We start from the raw sequence: 23,937 nt of genomic DNA on the forward strand, positions 1-23,937 counted from the left end.
TATGCTGAATTACCAAAGGCTATTACAATCATCTAATTATTACCATTATTAAATTTGTAAGTGTTCTACAAATTTAAAATGTTACTAGTATTCTATTGTTATCATTTAAGCACTAACATAATTACTAGAATGCTTTTACAAAAAAATTACTAAATTGATCAAAGATGCTGTCTAACCTTTTAGAAAAAAATCCATGTATTTGCACATATTATAATATACTCTAAAATCCAAGTGTTCATTTCTGTATAAGAAATCTTTCTTTTTTCATTCAATTTTATTTTTGTTCCCAGGTTTTGCAAATCGTTTTTCAAAACCCAAAGGACCAAGGAACCCACCATCAACTTGGAATATTTAACACAACTTTGGAAAATCAGCTGCAAGGGAATCTGCAAATGAAACTACTAGAATACTGCTAGCTAGAATAAGTGCTGTATATTCATAATATCTACCATGAAGATACAGTAATGTGTTAATAGCTTTTAAAAGCAATATGCAAATAAATGTCAGAAGTTTTACATTTTCATCTCATTTACACTGGGTTGGAAAGCACAAATAGGAGTTTGTCATTTAAGCTATGTATAGAGAATGCTGTATGAGAAAGTTCTACAATGGAGTTAGTTTTCATTTTTGGAAGTTATTTTTAGTCTACTTTACTTTCCTACATAAATATAAACTTTAAAAGATTTGTAAAAATTGGATCTCAATTAAATGTCTATATTGTCAGAAGTTACCATAAAAAATGTTTTGAAAAATCTTACCTTGTGGTTATAGTACAAAATTATTGCTTGTGACAATGACTATTCCCTGGGAATTATTTTTGCTTAAATGGAGTATACATCTTTCCAAGTGTTGTGGGAAACAAGAGTAGTAAGAAAAAGAAGTTATATTTAAAGAGAATACAATATATATGTAATGACAGTAATCAGTTTTTCGTTTGGATATACCAAATAACAAGATGTTCAAGCACATTCCTGACAAGCTTTAGCCAATGTTATTCAGTTACCAAATCTAGAAGAATAATCAACAAAGTAGCTATCTTTTGGTGGCAGTTTTTTTCATTTCAAAGGTCCTATATAAACGTACAATTTATATCCAACTAACTAGAGGTACTACTAGTTAAAAATTTTTTTCTATATGAATATGGATCTGCCTTATCTTAAAGTTGATCTTTCAAATCTAATTTTATGTAACAAGTATGTTAGTGGGTAATTATTACAAAGGATTTCTCTGACTTATCCTAATGACTTCACTTAAAGAGTTCATAACTCTCTAAAAAATGAAATACTTAAACAGCATTTGTTCTTCAATATTTTTCATTAGGAATCCCAATGAAGGCACACACTGGATGAAATATTACCTGTTTATTGTAGTGTAGTGTATACAAGAAGTGCTCAATAAACTTTTTGGTTTTTAAACTAACTTTATAGTGTTCATCGAGCTGAGTACTTTTCCAGGCACTAGTGTCATCAAACCACAGAGATTTTATCTGAGTACTTTATTGTAATCAATTATTTCCAAATATCTTTATCAAGGCGGTAAAATGTAAAGTGACGATCAAATTGTAAATAAATTTCTGGGCGGAAACCTTGGTGAGTAGTGACGATTTCTGGAGTGTTCTCTGGTAGACACACTTCTCAAATTTATGCAATCGTATACTTACGATTTGAAAAAAATCTTATTAAGAAATTTCAAAACATTCTTTTCCATCTAGAATTTTCCCGTAATTGTAGGGAAGGATTCAAAATAATGGATAAACTCTACATTTCCAGGCACTAGAGGGGATGTGGCTCGACGGCGAGGTGGGCGGTGCTCACCAGGCTCCCAGGCAGTTCTTGCACCTGCCTTGTCGCGCCTATACTTGTAACCATAGCAATCAGTGGCCAGGAAGAGGTTCAGAAATGTCTGATTTGCAGCTCCGTTCGATTTTAAAGCAAAATCGCCCTCATTTGACATATTACCAAGTTCCTTTTTCCTCTGCATCTCATCGTTTGTCCAGGGGTAAAAGGCCGGGGATTCTTTTACCTCACAAAGGTTATGAGAGGAATAGGAAATTGAAAAGTAACTATGGAGACCACCTCCTCCGTGTAAAATGACGGAGGGGCACACGGAGACGATAATGGGAACGCGCCGACAGACTGAAAGCCATTAACATCGTTTCGGCCGTTAAGGCGGTTGGCGGCAACTCTCCGCCCAGCGGCGGTTGCGTCGCAGCCCGAAGCGTGACTCGGCGCACGCTCCCTTTCGGCTCCTCTGCTCACCGACCCAGCGACGCGGCGGGGGCGCGGAGAACTACCGCTCCCGTGAGGCTCTGCGCGGCCCAGAGTGCTTTACAATAGAGCTCGGTTGGAGGGCCCTGCGGAGAAGCTCCGGGAAGTACTGCTTCCGGCCATGTTCAGCTCTGGACGAAGAATGGCCGAGAAGTGGAGAGTGGGGGAGAGACTCCAATGCCCAGCGGGCCGTGCGCGGGCGGCGCTTGCGCGGTACGCGGACGGGGGGGCGGTCGGGCCATTTAAATGTGTGTTTGTGGGTGAAATGGCTGCGCAGGTCGGAGCGGTCCGCATAGTACGGGCGGTGGCGGCGCAGGAGGAGCCGGACAAAGAGGGGAAGGAGAAACCCCACGCTGGGGTCTCGCCGCGGGGAGTGAAGCGGCAGCGCCGAGCGAGCAGTGGGGGGTCTCAGGAGAAGCGGGGGCGGCCGAGCCAGGACCCCCCTCTCGCTCCCCCTCACCGGCGGCGTCGCAGCCGCCAACATCCCGGGCCGCTGCCGCCAACGAATGCAGCCCCAACCGTCCCAGGCCCTGTTGAGCCTCTGCTCCTGCCGCCTCCGCCGCCACCTTCGCTGGCACCCGCCGGGCCCGCTGTCGCTGCCCCGCTCCCGGCCCCGGGCACTTCGGCCCTCTTCACCTTCTCGCCCCTGACGGTGAGCGCGGCCGGGCCCAAGCATAAGGGCCACAAGGAGCGGCACAAGCACCATCACCACCGCGGCTCTGATGCTGACCCCGGCTCCTGCGTTCCGGGAGAGCTCAAGCACAAGGACAAGCAGGAAAACGGCGAGAGGACTGGAGGGGTGCCTCTAATCAAGGCCCCCAAGAGAGGTGAGAGCAGCCGAACTGCCCCGAGCTTGGGCTCTATCTAGGTCTCTCTCTGTTGCGATATCCCGCCCCTTTAGCCCTGAAAGACTCCAGCTCCCTGCTTACCTCCTGCTGCTCTACTCCCCTAAGCCCACTGGGGTGGATCCTGGATTTCAAACCGTTGACACCGTCTGACCTACTTGAAGCTTCTCGCTTCGAGGCCGAGCTGTCAGTTACTAACCAACCCCCTTACCAGTCCCCCCTCCTCGAGCCTTTACCGACGTTTGTTTTCAAATTCGCCAGGGTTTCCGCGCCGCGCGGTCCTTAGCGTGGGATTAGTAGGTGGGGTATTGAAAACTGCTTGTCTAAAGTAAAGGCTTGTCGTTGAAATCCCTTTTTTCCTTGTTTTCCTTGATGGAAAGCTTGAATATTCACTCTCCTCTGCTCCACAATATTCACGAGTATGGTTTGGGACTTTAAGGAGTTTGAATTTGTACCGAGATTAGCTCGACTCACTGGTTGCCTTAGCTTCTGCAAGGTGAGCTATCAAACGCAATTTATCTTTGTTCTTTTTTTATGTGGAAGTAAAACTCATTTTTAATTTTCATATGAAATCTCAATTTTCAGAAAAGGGATGGGGAAGGTTTTCTCTCCCCTTTGATCCTAGAAAATAGGACCAACCAAGCCTCTGAAAAGTTCAGTAGGAGATAGTAGAGACAAGAATTCCAGTTGCTTTTTCATCTACCCGGTGCAACAGATTGAGAATTTATTTATTTCCAGTAAACTCACTAAAATCAAGACTATTTAGCCCAGAAAATGTACGACTATCTGAGTGTGGGTTCTAGAGAAGTTAGGTTGACCAAAATTGCTGTTTTCCTATTCCCAAGTACCTGTAGCATTTATTTACTTTCTCTTTAGAAGAAGGGTATGGGGGGGGGGGAGGGATAAGAATTTTGATTATGCTATGTGTTTGTACTTTGTATATGATTTTATATAATTTGTTAGAGTTGTCTCCTCAAGAAGAGTTTAAAATACTTCTGTTTCTTAGTACTGGGGCAGTTATTACGTGTTAATGAACTAGTCTTTCAATCTCAAGTTTGGTGAGTCTTGGATTTCTTCCACATATTTGGTCTTCACCTAGGCCTCATTAATTTGTGTGTGTGTGTGTGTGTGTGTGTGTGTGGTGCTACTTCCAGATAGTACAGTTTGTTGCAAATAATTGCTCAGTAAGTTTTTATTGAATTGAACTAAATCTTTCTTCCTTTGGTGGTATCCAAGTCTTATCCTCAGGAGTAGAATTTATGCCAAACTGATAGGAATGCCAATTTCCACCACTACTATGCAGTGATCTTGCGCTCTTTTATTTGTGCCTTTATTTCTCACCTTCTCATTTCATGTGTGTATGTGTTTTTGTGTGTTTCAACTGTACAGAGCTAGAGGGAATCTTAGAGATCATCCAAGTCAAATTTGTATTGTTGAAGAGTGAAAACTGAGGCCTAAAGTAGTGAAGAGACTTGTCTAGTCACAGTTAATTAGTAACAGGTACCAAAAAAAAAAAAAAAAAAAGAATCATTGACATAATAGGGAGTAGAACCCAAGTCTCCTGAATCCGAGTTCAAGCTTCATCCTCCAGCTTCATGATGTTGCTTTCTCTGTTTGCTATTCACTTTTTCCACTTCTTTGCTTATCTTTTCCCTGTGCCTTGGCATCAGAGTGGCAGTAGCCAGTCCCATTAAGAATTTCTGACCTAGCCCCCTTTTATGGGAGGATAGTGGCATAGTGGCAAATACATGTATAATAATTCATAACACAGTGTGCGTCTCTGAAAATTGCAGAGGCCATGTCTTTAAAAAACAAACAAAAACAAACTTTTAACCCAGTGCTGCCTGACAGAACTTTTCTACGATGATGAAAATGTTTTCTATAAATGTGTTGTCCAGTATGGTAGCCATTAGTCATATGTGGCCCTTGAACAAATCTTGAAGACTTGAAATGTGGCTAGTGTGACTGAGGAACTGAATTTTTAATTTTATTTCTAATTAATTTATAATTAAATAGTTCTTTTGGCTTTTGGCTACCACATTGGACAGTGTAGTCCAAGCAGTTGTGGTTTGCTAGTATGTGAAGGAGGAAAGTGGGTTAAGATTAGCTCATTTAAGCATTTTAACTTTTTAAAAAATTGAGATATAATTGACACATAATATTATATTATTTTTAAGTGTACGAAGTAATGGTTCAGTATTTGTATATATTGCAAAATGATCACCACAATAACTCCAGTTTAAACATTTTGACTTTTGAATGAGAGACTGTTGGATTATATATTCTGGAGGGAAAGATTCCCTTGCCAAATATGTTGAGGAAAAAAACAATACAATAGCCTCCTAGCTATATGACACACACTGGCATTTTAAAAGTTCTGAGAATCTTACAGAAAATAAACTGGTTTAACCTTTGTTTAATCCACGCTTTTGCACTACACTTTGATGGATACCTTTTGTTTTTCCACTAAATATCTTTATACTTGTTATAGTGATGTGCTGGAGGCATGCCTCTGGAGTCAATCTGAGTTTAAATCATGGCTCTACCACTTACTGTGTGACCATGGACAAATTACTTTAAGCTCCCTCAGTTTCAGTTTTCCTGTCTGTAAAATGGTGTTGTGCTATTTCTTTTATAAGATTGTTTGTGGCTTAAGTGAGACAATATGTGGAAAGCACTTAAGTGTCTGGCTGTTATTAGGTACTATTAAAACTGCTTTTTGTTATTTTATCATGTTTGATCCTTGAAACAACTCTAAGATTAATAAGGAGAGTGACTAGACCCTTGTTATTTACAGAACTATGTCTTCCCTTCCCTTATCCGCAGGTTTTCAGAAACTCTTTTAGCTTTTTATTTTGAGATAATTATATATTCACAGGAAATGGCAAAAATAGTACAGGGAGGTCTTTACCCTTCACTAATTTCCTCCAAAGGTTACATGTTACATAACTATTGTGTAATATCAACACCAGAAAATTAACAAATTAACATTGGTACAATGGTGTGTGTATAATTTTGTGCCATTTTAACACCTGTAGTGGTAGTTTAACTACCACTGCAATCAAGGTACACAACTATTCCATCACCACAAATATCCCCCTTGTGCTATCTCTTTGTAATCTTAGAACTTCCTGTGTCTCCCCACCTTCCCCAACCCCTAGAAACCACTAATTTGTTCTCCAACCCATAATTTAGTCATTCTGAGGATGTTACATAAATGGAATATATATGGTATGTGATCTTTTGAGATTTTTTTCCCACTCAGCATGTCCTTGAGATCTATTCAAGTTGTATGTATCAATAGCTCATTTTTTTCATTACTGAGTAGTGTTCTATGGTATGGATATACCACAGTTTAGTCACCTGTTGAAGGACATTTTGGTTGTTTCCAATTTGGCCATTATGAATAAAGCTTCTGTGAACGTTCATGTTCAGGTTTTTGTGTGGATGTAAATTTTCATTTTTCTGTGAATGCAATTGCTGGGTCATGTGGTTAAGTACATGTTTTGTTTGTGTTTTTGTTTTTTTGTTTTTAGAAGATATTGCCAAACTATTTTCTGGAATATCTGTACCACTTTATATTCCCACCAGCAATGTATGAGAGATCCACTTTCTCCACATCCTTGCCAGTGTCTGATATTGTTACTATTTTTATTTTTATCTGTTTTAATAATGTGTAATGATACCTCATTGCGGACTTAAGTCGCATCTCCCCAATGGCTAGTGATACTTAACATCTTTTCATGCCATCATTTGCTGTCCATATAGTCTCATCAGTAAAATGTCTCTTTAGTTTTTTGCCCATTTTCTAATTGAATTGTTTGGTTTTTTACTATTGAGTTTTGAGAATTCTTGATATATTACAGATATGTATATTCTTTATCAGAATAATGGTTTACAAATATTTTCTCCCACTCTGTTGTTTGTGTTTCCATCCTCTTAACAGGGTCTTTCAGAGAGCAAACATTTTAAATTTTGTTAAAGTCTAATTTGTTGATTTTCTTTTATAGATTATGCTTTTGGTGCCATGTCTGAGTTCCCAAGACCTAGGTCCCAAAGATTTTCTCCTGTTGTTTTCCCAAAAGTTTTATTTAACTTTAACTTTTACATTTGAATCTCTGATCCATTTGAGTTAATTTTGTATAATGTGTGTGGTTTAGGTTGAGGTTCTTTTTTTTTTTTTTGCCTATGATATCCGACTGCTCCAGCACCTTTTGTTGAAAAGACCATCCTTCCTCCATCGAATTACTTTTGTACCTTTGTCAAAAATCAGTTCCACTGCCTATTTTTGTATAACCTTTGAGCTAAGAATGGTTTTTACATTTTAAATGGTTGGAAAAAACCCATGACATACGAAATCATATGAAATTAAAGTTCAGTGTCCAGAAATAAAGTTTTATTGGGACACCACTCCACTCATTCAATTGTATTGTCTCTGGGAGATTTTGCACTACAGCAGTATAGACAGTAGTTGGGATAGACGATATGGCTTGCAAAGCTTATGATCTGGCTCTTTGTAGAAGAAGTTTGCTGATCCCTGAGATAGATCATTCAGCTGAGAGACCTGTTCCTGCACACCAGCCCTACAGTACTCAATCCAAATTCATGTATAGGTTAATTATAAATTTTGATTCCAGACATTTGGAGTTGCTCATAAATAGTTGAAACAAAAATTTAATCTGTAAATGCTAAGGTAAACTTGCTTCGTATGTAAAATGGGAAGTATAGTGACTTTCGAAGAGCTGAAGTGTCACACTTCAGCTTTTCTAGTTAGTATATGATAGAACTGAATCTAGAACCCAGTTTTTTTGACTCATGGTCCTGTTGGCTTTTCACTTTCCACTAAGCACATTTACATTGTTAATAAAGAGATACTAAACTATTGTTTGATTCTTGCAAGCAACAGGCTTGAATCTTAATTAAATGATAGTTACCTGTCTTTTGAAATCTTAATTTTTTCTGTCCCTCTTATTGCTCATAAAAGCCTAGAACAAACTTCCTCAAAAAAAACTCCATCAAAATAAGTAATGCTTCTTCTTAATTATTCTTGGCTAATAAATTAATGATTTTAGTAGTAGTTTAATATTTTTTTAAAAAAGGAAAGGAGGAAGTTGATTTCCATAGCTCTCTTCTCCACTGTCATTCAAATGACAGGATTGCTCTTATATATTCTAGTGAGTCAGCCTTCCTTTCTCACATTTTTCATCTTTGACCAACTGCCCAACTGCTCTCACAGGGAAAGTGTCCCTACGTCACACAACAAATTGAAATTTTCTGTGATGTCAAAAAGCTATTGGCAGGAATTTTAATTTAGAAACAGTTTATTGTTTTCAGTGATAGGAGTGGGGAATTATTGGGGGATTATACAGAGAACTGAGATAAACAGATAATCTCATTTATCAGAGCAACACCTTCAGGGACTGATATTTTACTTTACCCACCAAGAGAGAGGAAAACAGGCCTTTAAGGACATTTTTTGCATAACCTAAATAATGTTATTTTTGTGATTATGTAGAATTATCGTGTTGTGGGCACTCAGTAAAATATTTGTTGAATGTAGTGATGCTCCATTTATTGGAGGTTCTTCCAAGCCACCTCAAGTCCATTAGTTGGAATTAGATAATTTTAGTTGAACATCTAAGGGGAGTAGATAGAGAAGGCAGAAAGAAGAGTTTTGGAGTCAGGTAAGAGTTTGAATCTAGGTTGTCACCTATTACCTTTGTGACCTAATATAGGTAACATATCTTGTTTCAAGCTCTGTTTTCTTCTCCGTAAAAAGGATTTATATATCTACTTCACTGGTTTGTTTGGAGATTAAAATGAGATAACATACATGATCCCTAGCAGACACTTGATGAATAATAGTCTTCTTCCCTCTTTCAGAGATTTTTCCCCTTTTAATGTGATTCTCTGTGGTCCACCTCATTGTACTCTAGGTTGATAATTTCTAGCTCTAGTTTTTTTTTTAATTAATTAATTAATTAGGCTGCGTCGGGTGTTTCGTTGCGGGGTGTGGGCTTCTCTCCAGTTGTGGCATGCGGGCTTAGTTGCCCCGCAGCATATGGGATCTTAGTTCCCTGACCAGAGATCAATTGAACCTGCGTCCCCTGCATTGGAAGGCGGATTCTTTTCTTTTTTCTTTTTTTAAAAAAGTTAATTAATTTATTTTTGGCTGCACTGGGTCTTGGTTGCTGCGTGTGGGCTTTCTCTAGTTGTGGCGAGTGGGGGCTACACTTCGTTGCGGTGCGCGGGCTTCTCATTGCAGTGGCTTCTTGTTGCAGAGCACGGGCTCTAGGCACACAGGCTTCAGTAGTTGTGGCACGTGGGCTCAGTAGTTGTGGCTTGTGGGCTCTAGAGCACAGGCTCGGTAGTTGTGGCACATGGGCCTAGTTGCTCTGTGGCATGTGGGATCTTCCTGGACCAGGGCTCGAACCCGTGTCCCCTGAATTGGCAGGTGGATTGTTAACCACTGTGCCACCAGGGAAGTCCCTGGAAGGCAGATTCTTAACCACTGGACCACCAGGGAAGTCTCTCTAGCTCTAGTTTTGATATCCCAGAATTATTGCCAATTATTTCAAGGAATGTTATCAAATATTATTATTATTAAAATGATAAAAATGGTGAGGGAGAACTTAATTGTGTGTCAGATACTGAGATGAGGGCTTTATACTCATTGTCTCATTTAATTCTTACAATAACTCTGAAATAGATACTACCATTAATAACATTTTAGATGGTAAAAGTTTAAGGAGATTTATGAGCTTGCCCAGAGGTCTTAGTGAGTAGTGGAGCTGGGACATTAACCTGGGTGTGTTTAACTGTAAAAGCATCTGCTCTTCAATAACACACTCTACTGCCTCTACAATTAAACTTTTTGGAGTAATAATAGTAGTTAACATGTGTTGAGTATTTGTCATGTTCCGGGACTATTCTAAATACTTTATATGCTTTGTTTCATTTACTCTGCACACTGATTTTTTGAGGAGGTGCTGTTGTTTTCCCCCATTTTATTAATGAGAAACAAGGTACAAAGAAATTAACTTGCAAAAGGTAATACTGCTAGGAAGTGGTAGGACAGGGATTCAAATCTAGCCAATCACTCTTAAACACCATAATTAGAGGGGTGGCAGGTAAAGTAAAGCAATGTTGTAACTGTACAGTGATTTACTAAAATGATGGCTTCCAGATCTGCAGTTTTTTTTTTTTCCAATTAATTAATTAATTAATTTATTTTTGGCTGTGTTGGGTCTTCGTTTCTGTGCGAGGGCTTTCTCTAGTTGTGGCAAGCGGGGGCCACTCTTCATCGCGGTGAGCGGGCCTCTCACTATCGTGGCCTCTCTTGTTGCGGAGCACAGGCTCCAGACGCGCAGGCTCAGTAACTGTGGCTCACGGGCCCAGTTGCTCCGCGGCATGTGGGATCTTCCCAGACCGGGGCTCGAACCCGTGTCCCCTGCATTGGCAGGCAGACTCTCAACCACTGCGCCACCAGAGAAGCCCCCTGCAGTTTTTTGTTTTTCCTTTTTAGTCAGGATTTCATGTGGAGCTGGAAGAACTTTTAATAAGACCAAAGATAATTTACTTTCAGAAAATAAAACTTTAGCCTTTATTCTTTATTATGATTAATAAAATATAAAAAATTATAATTGTTTTGCTTTTGCTTATCCACCATGATTTTTAGGAATTGAGGATATTACGTATTTTTCAGTTCTAAGCTGTAATTCAAGCATAAAAATGGTGTTAATGAACTAAAGTTTTGTAATGTGGAAAGATAATTTTTTTTTTCATTAATGAAAGCTTTCAATAGTGATGTTAAATAAATGGTACTATTTAATAGCTGATAATATTAATGGTATTAGCACATATGAGGATTTTATTGATAGTGTCATGTATTGATATATAGTTATAATGACCTTTTTTAAGACAGCCAGCAATTTATCGCTCAAATGTTTGTATCTTTCTCTGTAGAATTACATACTTCTCTTTATATTTAATTTCACAGTTCGATATGTGAAAGCTTTCCTTAATCACAGATGCAGTGTATCTTGGCTCTTTTTCTGTAAAAGAACTGATGTCAATAAATACTCACTTCTGCACTGTAGGGAAATACTCAAAATATTACTTCCTGAATACATTCTCTGGAAAGCTAAAAACACTCTACCAGAAATGGAAAGATTGTGAAGACTTTAGACATTGCTTTTTAAAAAAAATTGATATATAATTGACATACAACATTATGTAAGTTTAAGGTATATAAGGTATACAACATTGATTTGATATATTTATTGCAAAGACTTTCTTTTAAATAACATTTTTAATTCTATGCAAGACAACCCCAGTATCATTCTCCTAAAGCAACGGTGACTAACTTACTGTAATAACCTTTAACAACTTTGTGTATGTATGCCATTCTCAATTAGTTGCCATCACAATAATTCAAAAATAAATTTTTTGTTTATTTATGGAAATTCATTAGCTATTGTGATACAAGTAGTCTCAAATTTCTGTATAAACAAAGGCAAGCTTTATCTCAGCCTTAGATAAGAATCAAAATTTGAAAAATAGGATTAGTGAGGAGATTGAAATTTATTTCATATTTTAGACTTTTATGTTGAAATATGAGATTACAATCAATTTAAGGCCCTTTTCATTTCCTTGTGCAGTGTTTTTTTTGAGATGGGCTGTGTTAGACTAATTAAATGGTTCTCATATAAATGAGTTTTGGAATGAAACCTACAGAGCCTTGGCCATGATAGAAATACCATTGGTAAGCTGATAGTAGTATAGAAAATGTGTTACAATCAAGGCAGCTCCTTCTTGGTGTTAATTTCAGTGGCAGATCTAGGTCACAATTCATCTTCTGCATACCAAATACCTCCTCTGAAGCTTAAAATAACCTATCTATTCATAGGTATTTTTTCTTTTTCTTTTTCTTTGCTTTTTTTTTTTCCCCCTGTGAAATTGCCAAAACATTTAGCAGAGGGTAATTAGATGACTATTTTAAAATTGGTCTAACCTTTATATTTAATGGCATTAACATTTAGTTGCTTGGGAGAATTGCCCAAATTACTGATTTGATATATGGGAAAAGTATTTAGATTAATTTTATCTGGTAAGAATTACAAATTACTGTTACTAAGTATTTTAAGAATTCTGAAAGATTTAGTTACATATAAAATAAAAGATTGCTTTTTCTCTTGCCACTTTAAGCAATCTAATTACATTATATTTTGGTATATGATTTCAGTTTACCTATAAGTGATGCTTGCAAATGAAGGGCTTTCTTTTTGTTGTTTAAAATCAAATATTAAACAGAATGAAAGTCATTTGGTATCTGTACACTCACTTCAAAGTCTGACTTGTACATTTAAATATTTTCCTTAGAAGGTCTTATAACTTCTGTAATATCTGGTGACTTGGAATGATTTTGTATTGAGTGGTGTAATTTGTCATATGTTTACATATTATACCAAGTAAATTCTTTTTTAAAAAAATTATTTATTTATTTATGTACTTATTTATTTATTTTTGGCTGTGTTGGGTCTTCATTTCTCTGCGAGGGCCTTCTCCAGTTGCGGCAAGCAGGGGCCACTCTTCATCGCGGTGCACGGGCCTCTCACTGTCGCGGCCTCTCTTGTTGCGGAGCACAGGCTCCAGACGCGCAGGCTCAGTAGTTGTGGCTCACGGGCCTAGTTGCTCCGCGGCATGTGGGATCCTCCCAGACCAGGGCTCGAACCCGTGTCCCCTGCATTGGCAGGCAGATTCTCAACCACTGCGCCACCAAGGAAGCCCCGAAGTAAATTCTTTACTGTAAAAGTTATTGAACTTGTTCTTCCCAGATGTAGTAATAGGACTAATTGGAGTATCTGTCTTAACACTGGATTACTTGAATCATGTCAGAAGTACTGTTTTTGGGTGGATAAATTCTAAACAGTAAATACCACACCAAGCTTGAAGGTTGGTCAGGACTATACCTGTTATTTAATCCTGAATATTTCTTGCTGGGACTATTTCCCAACTAGTAAATAAAGATGCCATTCTATTTTGGGTTTATCAATCTGTGATAATCCTTTAAAAATTGAAAGTAATATTTTAAATTATAAAAGTAATGTATGTTTATTGTAGAAATTAGAAAATATAGGTAAGCAGAAAAGAAGAAAGCTAGACATTTGTAATCCTACCGGCCTAGATAACTAGCATTAATACCTTGGTGTATATTTTCCAGATACTTTTCTGTGTTGTGTGTATATGAAATATATATAGATAAGTCATACTTTTTTCTCTTTAGGTCCTTTGCTTCTCTCTAGAATATTTTTCCCTAGAAAACATGCCTGGCTTGTCTTATTATTTAGTACTCAGCCTAAATGTCACCTCCTAAAGAGAGCTTCCCCAGCATCTAGAGTAGCATACTGATACTTTCTCTTTGAAGTCCAACTAGATTATAAGGTCCAAGAGGGTAGGGATTATATCTGTCTCAGTCAACACTGTATCTCTAGTGCTCAGCAGTGTCTCTGGCATATAATAGGTACTTAATGTTTGAATGAGTATTTAATATTATAAAAATAAGATCAGATTACACATATGTTAGATGCTCTGGAAAGAAAGGTAAGATATATACCTCTGACCTTAGACTGCTTACAGTCTAGAGGAAAGGTGGAAAATTAATGTGTTAATGCTGTAAGAGGGGAAGTACAGTATTAAGGAAGCACATAGTAGGAGTAGCTATCCAAACTGGGTGGGAAAGAGTTGTTAGAGAAGGCTTTCTGGAAGCGTGACAATGTAAACATTTCATAACCTTGTAATTTGTCAGTTCTTTTTACCTATAATATAATTTAGAATGGCTGGGTAGTATTTTATCAGTATGTAAGTACCAGAGTTTAATCCATATTCTGTTTTTAGTCATTTAGGGGATTCCCTAAATAACACTGTCGTGAATATCTTTATGTTATCTTTTCTTAGTTATTTTCTTGGGTAATTTTTACTTGGGGGTGGAATTTATGGGACTAAGAATTATAAGTATTTCCAAGGCTTTGGTGCATATTCATTTTGGGGGTACCAAATTGCCCTCCATGAAGGTTGTACCAGTTTATATTTCTAGCAACAGTGTATAAGAATTCCCCCCCACCCCGAATCTTGCCAATTTATTAGGCAAAATGGTGTCTTAACAGCTTAATTTGTCTTTGATTTGCCTATATATATCATAGTAACTTGTAGACAAACAGCAAAATATGGCGTGCTTTAATTTAGATTTTACAATGGTTCCTGAACATACAGTATGGCATATGTGAAATTATTTATATATTATCTTTAGTTTTGATTGTAAGTCATATTAAGTTATATGCTTACCTTTGCATTACCTACTTTTTAGCGTAATTTTCAATCCAGAATATTTTTGTATTTTAAGATCTTTGTCTCATTCATTTTATAAACATGTAAATTATAGTGGCAAATTCAGAGAAACTGAGAATAGGCTATTTAATTTGAGATTGCATACCTTAAGAAGCTTGTATGTTGACATTAGGCCTAGCAACTAACTTCTTTTTAATTATTGTGGCCAGAAACACCAGATGAAAATGGTAAAACCCAGAGAGCTGATGATTTTGTCTTGAAGAAAATAAAGAAGAAAAAGAAAAAGAAACACCGAGAAGATATGCGAGGAAGACGCCTTAAAATGTACAATAAGGAAGTACAAACCATCTGTGCTGGCCTGACCCGCATCAGTAAGGAAATCCTCACCCAAGGACAAATAAATAGCACTTCAGGAGTTAATAAGGAGTCCTTCAGGTATCTGAAAGATGAACAGCTGTGTCGATTAAATTTGGGCATGCAAGAATATCGGGTACCCCAGGGAGTACAAACACCTTTTATGACTCACCAGGAACATTCTATTCGTAGGAATTTCTTAAAAACAGGTACTAAATTTAGCAACTTTATTCATGAGGAACACCAGTCCAATGGTGGTGCTCTTGTCCTTCATGCTTACATGGATGAACTCTCATTTTTGTCTCCAATGGAGATGGAGAGATTTTCTGAGGAGTTTCTTGCTTTGACATTCAGTGAAAACGAGAAAAATGCTGCTTACTATGCTTTAGCAATAGTGCATGGAGCGGCCGCTTATCTCCCAGACTTCTTGGACTACTTTGCTTTTAATTTCCCCAACACTCCAGTGAAAATGGAAATTCTGGGCAAGAAAGATATTGAAACAACCACCATTTCAAATTTTCACACTCAGGTAAGGTAAAATCATTGTTAAATTATTTAGTAAATACAGGTTACAGTATCTCAAAAGTATTAACTTCATTCTGTTGCATAGCACATACCAGCACACTTTTGATTAAAATTCATGGTGGTAAAAGTGGTTAAAATTGTTTTTTTATAACTCTGATTGAAAAATCTTAATTCCTGAAGTTCTTTGGGATGTGGCTTGTTACTTGCTTGGTCTAAGAAATGTTTTATACATGTCTTACGTCATTTTTTGTGGAACAAATTTTTGTGGAAAATCAGCTTGAAAACCAATTCAGTTTTTCACAAATTGGATAATGTTAGTATGGAGGATGTGATTTCGATCTGATAGCCTCAAGGTAACTTTAGTTAAGACTTAGCTTTTATGTCATAATAAAACACATGAGGGCATTGGCCTGTTTATTTGTCAGGTTTTTGCTGTTCTTGTTTCTCTTCTTTCAGTAACTTGTTGGCAGTCTATCCCAGAAACATACCCCATTTATGTGACTTGGAAGTGTCACTAGGAAGACCGCCATAGGCTCTGCTCCTTCTGCCTTTGCACTGTTGTAGGTGAAGACATTTTCTAAAGCCTTGCTTGGGCAGCTAGGCTTAAGTCAGCAGGGAAACCTCTCCTTCCTAACCAGTGGTTTTTAACCAATCATTTTTTCAGTGAAGTTATTTTAGGGCATGAAAAGTGGTTGATAATGTGTCCTAGTTTGTTTCTTGCTTGCTTTTATCATAAGGATTATGAACATGAATGGTCAGCTATAAGTTTGTATTATAGATATAAATTCTACACAAGTTTAGTGGAGAATATTTCATTTTTAGAGATTTATGATTATATAACCTATTTTTTCAGGTTATCTAATAATTTGCTGCCATTCTTTTCCTTAAGATTTTTTTTTAGGTAAATAGACTTGCATAATAAGACTCTCAGCTGCCTGCATTATAGTGGTTTCAAGCCACTTACATATATATGAAACCTTCTCTAATTTGAATCTTTTTAGTGATTCTTATCATCCTTACCTCCAATGAGGGGAGTATCCAGTTTAGATTTATGAGCTTCAGAATTTCTCTAATTGAAGTTCTCTCTGCAGTAGAGAGAGCAGGAGCAGCCAATCTGGAGAGGTCGCAAGATGGGGCTGCCCAAGACGTTGGAACACGATGTGCAATAAAGGGCTTCGTCTTGGATTTTGGCCTTGTTACCACAATCAGGTACCGAAGTGCTGACTTTTGTAGTAGATTTTGTTTTTCCTTTTTTTTTTTTTAAAGGAGTTTTGCCCTTTGAAGGTTAAGGAATCCTATTTTTATAAATATTGGAAAAGGGACTGAAAACAGTTCTTTTAATATAGTCCATAATCCTCCTAAGTCCCTATTTAACAAAGAAGGAAATTGCTGAGAGCAGAATTAATGTGCTCTATCATTTTTTTAGTTTAGAAAAATGCAGCAGATTTTCTCTTCTAATTGATAGACCAGCAAGCATATCTGAGAAATAAGCCAGAAACTTGTGGGGAAAGAAAGTCTTGGTTTTGTAATGGTGACTTTTTAACTTTCATATTAGTTAGTCTCTAGAGGATCAAGCTTATATGTCAATAGACAGTACCCAGTCTAAATAGTTAATAGAAGAAAATATCTCTAAATATTCCCTGCTGATTTTTGTCCTCCAATTAATTTTTTAATGGAGCTGAAATTTAAATGACTGTACCAACAACTTACCTTGAGATTTACTTTGAGATTTATAAAATAACCACTTTTTAAGAACATATCAGTTTATTATTAAGTTAGATATCATTAATCACTTCAACCACATAAGAATATTGAGGACTATTAAGTAAGTCTTGTGCTCTGGTGATCCTGTAACTTAATTTTATTTATGAATTTTCAGTCATTGGAGAGACAGACGGGGTGCGTATGGGAGGTTGTCGTAGCCCATGAAACTATTTTGCAACTAAAATCTTTGGCATATGTTGGGATGGAAGCTAATACAGTAGTTCAGATTTGTTTAACACTTTATGGTTTATAGAAATGCTTTCACATTCGTATCTTAATATTTGAAATAATCTGTGGGGTAGGTAAGCAATTTTATCTGTTTTCCATTGAAGAAACTGAGGCTTGGAGATGTTCATTGTTATACAGGGTCATGTAGCTAGTATATAGAAATAGGAAATTCCCTGGCGGTCCGGTGGTTAGGACTTGGAGCTTTCACTGCCACGGGCCTGGGTTCAATCCCTGGTTGGGGAACTAAGGTCCCACAAGCCGTGGGGTATGCCCCCCCCCAAAAAAAGAAATAGTATGCAAACCTAAGCCACCTGAACAATTGATAACATCGTTTTACCATACTCCTTCCCTCATTGGAGTATGAGACTAGTGCCTTTATTTGTCTAAACATTCTGGTCAGTGAAATTAAAATATCTCAGTTTAACACAATATTCAGAAAGCTATTCTAATATTTTTCATAAATAACTTTAGATTGTTGGGAATTAAGTGAATACGTTAGGAATTCTGTGTTTTGTGAAGTCTTACGAAGTTCTGTTAAGCCTATAAATAAAGCGAGGTAAGTTTATTACCTTATAGACACAGTTAATAGAAGTTATTTATAGTTTAAATATGTAGCCATGGTAATTATTCATGACTATAGTTCAAGACAGTTTATTCAGCAAACATATATTGAGAACCTACCATGTACTGCACAATCTGTTCTTAAAAGGACTAATTGATGAGCTCAATCTAGTGGAAGAGATGAATAAACCAGCAATTATAATATAGTTTGATAAATACTAGAATAGAGGTATATATAGGCAAAACCCTATAATAGAGGGAGCACAGTTTGTGGTGTTACCTAACTCAGACTTGAAGTGATTGGAAAAGGCATTTTAAAGACTGTGATGCTTGAGTAGAGTCTTGAAAGAAGATTACTTAGCATAATAAGGGCATTTTAAGCAAAGCGTATAATGGCCTATGCAAACACATGGAGTCATTAGAGAATGTGGCACTTTCAAGGACCTGCAAATCGCTTGACATGGCAAGAGTACATGCTGTTAAGGGGAGTTAACACTGGAGAGATAGACAAAATCAGACTTGTGAAGAGCTTTGTATGATGTGCTAAAAAAAAGTTAGTACTTTTTCCCAAAGGTAATGGAGAATCATTGGTGAATTTTAATAGGGGAGAGGTATCAAGTTATGTTTGCAAAGATTACACAGTAGTCTGAAGGGTGGAATTGAGGAGGAAAATGAGATTGGAAGCAAGAAGACTGGTTAAACCAGTTACTGTGGTAACTAGATCGGAAATGATCCATGTCCAGGCTGATATTGACATTAGAGAGGAAGAAATGAAATTTGAGAAATAATTAGAACATGGGATTAATTGCACTTGATGAGGGAGAAGGATGGAGTCTTAAAAAAATGTGGTTTGGGCAAATGGGTGGATGGTGGTGCTGGTCACAAAGTCAATACAGGGTTGAAAAAGTTGGTTTCTAGGGGTGTAAGGTATTGATGAGTTCAGTTTGAGATATTTTATGTTGAGGTACTTGTGAAGACTAACAGAAATGTCTGTTAGGTAGTTGAGTAAATGGATCTAAGACTGGGAGACATCTAGGCCGGAGATGAAGAAGTTGGACCATTAGCATGTAGGTGGTCCAGGGACAGCGTTAGAAATGGAAGAGATGAAGCTATGAATGGAATTCTGTGATGCACCCACATGTATGAGGAGCATGGGAAGAGATCAAAAAGAAAGAGAGGTAGAAGGAAGGTTACAGTATAAGTTTTCTAGATATTAAGAATGATGGAGGGCTTAAATATCATGTCCGTATTAGGGGTCAAGTAAGATAAGGACAGAAAAGTGTTAGGTTGCTTAATTAGGAATTTAATTGGACACATTATCAAGACCGGTGCTTTGCAAACAATGACCATCTAAATACTGTAAATTACGCTTCTTTTTTTTTTAGAAGCTTGCTACTTGCTCTATGAATAAATTTGATATCACCAGGGAGCTTATTAGCAATGCAGACTCTCAGACCCCTACCCAGATCTTCTGATTCAGAATCTGCATTTTAACAAGCTCCTCAGGTGATTCATATGCATATTAAGGTTTGAGAGGTACTACTTGAGAACTCACCTGTTCTATCTGGAGGAAGTAAAATGTAAGTTTGTTTTGTGCAAGAAAAATTACAGCTTCTGTTACTTTTATATTTTTAAATTATTGTAGTAACAAAGCTAGGATGCACATAGAGGTGGTTGTTTTTTTCTTTTACTGTTCTATAAAACTTAATTGTTTTAACACCAAAAGAGGTAAGTTCATGATAAATAGCAATTGAAGCACCAAGCTGATCCTCAAATTTGATTACTTCTCTCTCAGCAGTTGATATAGGATAACTTTGTAAAGTTGAGTTTCCAATCTAAAGGACTACATATGTATTGATACAGTATGGTATTTTTATAATTCTGTAGGATTATTCAGGTCTAATTAAGTTTTAAATAGTCATTGGTTAATAACAATTTTGACCAAAAAGTTTTAAGTGTTTGTGGAATCTTTTGGTCAGTTAATAGAGAAAAATTAGTGTTCACTTAGAAATTTTTTTTTTTTTTTTTGCTTAGCTGCTATATCTTGTAATTATTGGCTACTTGAAAACTTTTTTTTAATGGTTTTCAACTTTAAAGTGTGATAGTTCTGCAATAAGTATGCAATCCTTAGCTCTCCTCCTTATAAAAATCCTGTGGCAGCTGATAAACGGATTGAAAATTCAGATATTCTTCTGGTCATTTTATGGACTAAAAGGATTTTAGAGCAAGTGGAGGCCATTTCCAAGCCTTTGTTTTATAGATGAGGAAGGTCACATTTTGGTTGACCTTTCCCAAGGTTAAATAGTGGCAGATCTTCAAAGAGGAATTGTTTTTTCCTCTGTCTCTGAATGGTGTTTAATCCTGTAGGTGAGGGTTTAGCAAATTTTAATGTGCCTATAAAATGCACCTTTTGATTTTGTAGGTCTGGATTGGGGCTTTAGAGTCTGCATTTCTAACAAGCTCCCAGATGACGTTGATGTTGCTGGTCCAAGAATCAGCAAGGCTATAAGTGTTAGATTCTGTACATGAATTGCAAATAGAAGCAACAAACAACACTAAAATATATGTGAAGTTAAATGGGGAGTTGTTTTAAATATCACCATCTGAGACTGTTTTCACCTTATAGTATCTTAAGTAATTGAAGGTTGTATATGGAGATGAAGGGTATGTGGTAGGGGAGGGAGGGGATTGATTTTACACATATGTCTAGCATAATAGGATTTTGTTCTCTTTATCTGGCAGATGTGCGTATTTTAAGTTCTGCTTTTTTTAAAAAAAATTTCTCCATATGTATAATATTGAAATCTTTTACTGAGGATCATACTCTTTAACTTCAGGTGGTAGTAGAAGTTCTTACAACTGTTACTGTTACAGCTATAAAATGGTAATGTCTACTGTTCCAGAGAAAGTCACCAAGTGTTATTTCTTCATTGTGTGTTGTGGTAAGGCTTAAAACGGGCTTATTAGGTGTTCCTCATCTTTGAGTAACATAATTAACATGTTATAGTGTACTGCTAGCACTAATTAAGAGAGTAGAACTAGTAGAGTGCTTTGTAGCTTGGTAAATAACTTCGAAACTTTTAAGGAACTACACATCAAGTGTGTTACATAAAAGGAGAAATAAATATTTTAGGTAGCTGACTTTATAAAGCAGCATAAAAATGGTAGGTTCTGGGTTTTTTTTTTCTCATTCTAAGTACAGTTTATAATAAACTCATTTTGACTCACACTGCTATATTTTTAAAGTGGGAATGTCTTTCTGTTCACAGGTCACAAGGTTAGGAAGATTGCTGGCTAGCTTTTTCCTTTCTGTTTTTTAAACAGCCCGAAAAGGCTTCTTCCTGAAACATGAGTTCTGCGTGATAATTACTAACCCCCGCCCACCTGCCACTCCTCCTCCAGGGTTTTTCCATATTGTGTATTTCTAGCTTGGTGTTCTTCTAAGTTTTTCTTTTTTAAAAAGAAGTTTTGTTTGTTTGTTTTCTAGAGCAGTTTTTGGTACACTGCAAAATTGAGAGGAAGGTATGGAGATTTCCCATATACTCCCTGCTCCCACATATGCATAGCTCCTCCCACTATCAACATACCCCCCCCCCCCACCGCCAGAGTGGTACATACATTACAATTGCTGAACCTACACCGACACATCGTAATCACCCAAAGTTCATAGTTTACATTACAATTCACTCTTGGTATTGTACAATCTATGGGTTTGGACTAATGTATAGTGACAATGTGTCCATCATTATGCTAACATAAAGAGTATTTTCACTGCCCTAAAAATCCTCTTTGCTCTGCCGAATTCTTCCCTTTCTCCCCTTCTCCCAACCCTTGGCAACCACCAGTGTTTTTAGTGTCTCCATTGTTTCAACTCTAAAAGAATGTCATATAGTTGGAATCATATAATATGTAGCCTTTGCAGATTGGTTTCTTCCACTTAGTAATATACATTTAAGGTTCCTCCATGTCTTTTCATGGCTTGATAGCTCATTTCTTTTTAGGGCTGAATAATATCTCATTGTCTGGATGTACCACAGTTTATTTATCCATTCACTTACTAAAGGACATGTTGGTTGATTCCAAGTTTTTTCAGTTGTGAGTAAAGTGGCTATCTTAACTGATTTATGGCTATCCTTATTACAAGGTGCGTTATTGGGAGCACAGCTGAGCTTATTTAACACTCAGCAATTGTTATAGGATAACTTTGTAAAGTTGAGTTTCTAATCTAAAGAACTATGTATGTATGGACACAGAGCAATATATATATATTCAAATTTTAAACTTTTATAGATATTATAAATAAATTTAAAAATTTAACGCATGCAAAGCTAACTACTATTTTCTTATAGTCGTTATCCCCCTATGTACAAATTGTCCTCCCCTACCCACTGTACCTTCTGATTTTACTCAAGACTGAGTTTTCCCTGTTTGGCATTATGTCTCTTGCTTCCACAGCAGCCTTACTTTTTTTGTTTTTTGCTCTCTACGTACCTCCCTCCAATCCTCATTACACTTACTTCTTCCTCCACTGTGCCCCCAACGCATTCTTTGGGAAGTGGTAGAACTCAATTTGTTCTTTGCTTTCAGTGGCATTTCCAGGCCAGAGTTTCTCAAATATGCCAGATCCTAAGAATAATCTGGGGTTGCTAGTTCCAAACACATATTTAGAATCTCAGGTTCCATTCCTGGAAATTTTCATTCATTAGGTCTGGAGTGAAGCCTGAGATAAATACCTCAAGTGATTCAATTCCTATGATCAGGCAAGTTTAAGAAACACTGTTTTAAGCTGTATGCCATCTACCAATACTCACATTCCCTTCATTTGACCAGTAGATACAATCCTCTTAGAATTTCATAGAATCATAAACCAAGGGCTTTTGGAGATAATCTTGTCTAACTTCTACCTAGTGCAAATGTTTTTGAAAATCAGTTTTGGATTGATATTTATTCAGGAGCTTGTCTCTTCATAAGGTTTCATAAGGCCTCCAGTGGGCCCTCAGCATTGTGTAGGAAACTTCTTTTCTTTGGTCAACTTGCTTGCCTTTTCTTCATGATGATTGTTCAGACTTTTTATCTGTATACATCTTTTCTGCATTCCCTCCTGTTACGGTAGAGAAGCTATCTCACCTCCTCCTCAGAAGTTAATCCTTCTGCCTGTGTTCTGGATTCTATCCCTCACCCTGTTTAGGATTTAAAAAAAATTGTCACAAAGTATACATAGCATGAAATTTACTATTTAACTATTTTGAAGTATTCACTGGCATTAAATACTTTTGCAGTGTTGTGCAACCATCACGACTGTCTGTTTCTAGGACTTTTTCATCATCCCAAACAGAAACTATACCCATTTGCTTAGGACCTTAACTCACCCCCATCCCATCTTTACCCCTTCCATTCCCATATAAAGAAAATTGCACATGATTTTAAGTGAATTCCTGCTTTATATGTTTCCTTTATTTTTATTAAAAGAATGTTTTTTTTTCTCCCCAGAAGTCAGTCTTTATTCTGAATATGAGGTTTATCATTTCTGTATATCTTCTAATAGTTTGCTATGCATGTATGAATGTATAAACAATGTATATAACAATTCTGTGTGATTTAACACTTTATAAATAGTATACTGCATGTATCATTCTACAGATTGCTTTGGTTCAACATTGCTTTTGAGAATTATGTTGATACATGTAATTCTAGTTAGTTCATTCATTTTAACCACTATTTTTTTTGTTGTGTGACTATATCACTTTATTCTCCTGTTTTTGGACATTTAACATGTTTACAGTTTTGTAATATTACTGCATTGAAGTAAGAATATATTTACAGGTCTATCCTGAGATGTATTGATATATCTTGTATATATCCCACGTATCCTATACATGTATATCCTGGGATTTCTGTTTGCCTTTTTCTCCTCTTCTGGGATTCCATGACTATTCTGTTGCCTCATTTCAGTGACTCAAATGAGACCTCACATGTCTGAAAAGACTTTCTTCTACCATTACATTTGATTGGTAGTTCAGATAGGTGTGGAATTCTAGGTTGGAGGT

General features: G+C 36.9%; 2 protein-coding genes across 4 annotated transcripts in view; both read left to right on the forward strand.

The window, feature by feature from the left end:
- The window catches only part of PTPN22 (protein tyrosine phosphatase non-receptor type 22), a 60,970-nt gene extending 58,690 nt beyond the window's left edge, over positions 1-2,280 (forward strand). For both annotated transcript variants that reach the window (XM_082458392.1, XM_082458394.1), the window contains exon 21: positions 291-2,280. In XM_082458392.1, the coding sequence (XP_082314518.1) occupies positions 291-355 (65 nt within the window). In that variant the 3' untranslated portion in view covers positions 356-2,280. The remainder of the gene's footprint in view (positions 1-290) is intronic.
- A 17-nt stretch (positions 2,281-2,297) lies between these two features.
- Positions 2,298-23,937, forward strand: part of RSBN1 (round spermatid basic protein 1) — a 51,083-nt gene continuing 29,443 nt past the window's right edge. The window contains exons 1-3 of one of the 2 annotated variants that reach the window (XM_082458419.1): positions 2,298-3,094; positions 14,668-14,893; positions 16,429-16,546. In XM_082458419.1, coding sequence (XP_082314545.1) covers positions 2,389-3,094; positions 14,668-14,893; positions 16,429-16,546 — 1,050 coding nt within the window. In that variant the 5' untranslated portion in view covers positions 2,298-2,388. Of the gene's footprint in view, positions 3,095-14,667; positions 15,342-16,428; positions 16,547-23,937 lie in introns of both variants that reach the window. The other variant, XM_082458418.1, reaches the window with a different exon arrangement.

Source organism: Balaenoptera physalus, assembly GCF_965194825.1.
Source record: "Balaenoptera physalus genome assembly, chromosome: 1".
Classification (NCBI taxonomy): Eukaryota; Metazoa; Chordata; class Mammalia; order Artiodactyla; family Balaenopteridae; genus Balaenoptera; species Balaenoptera physalus.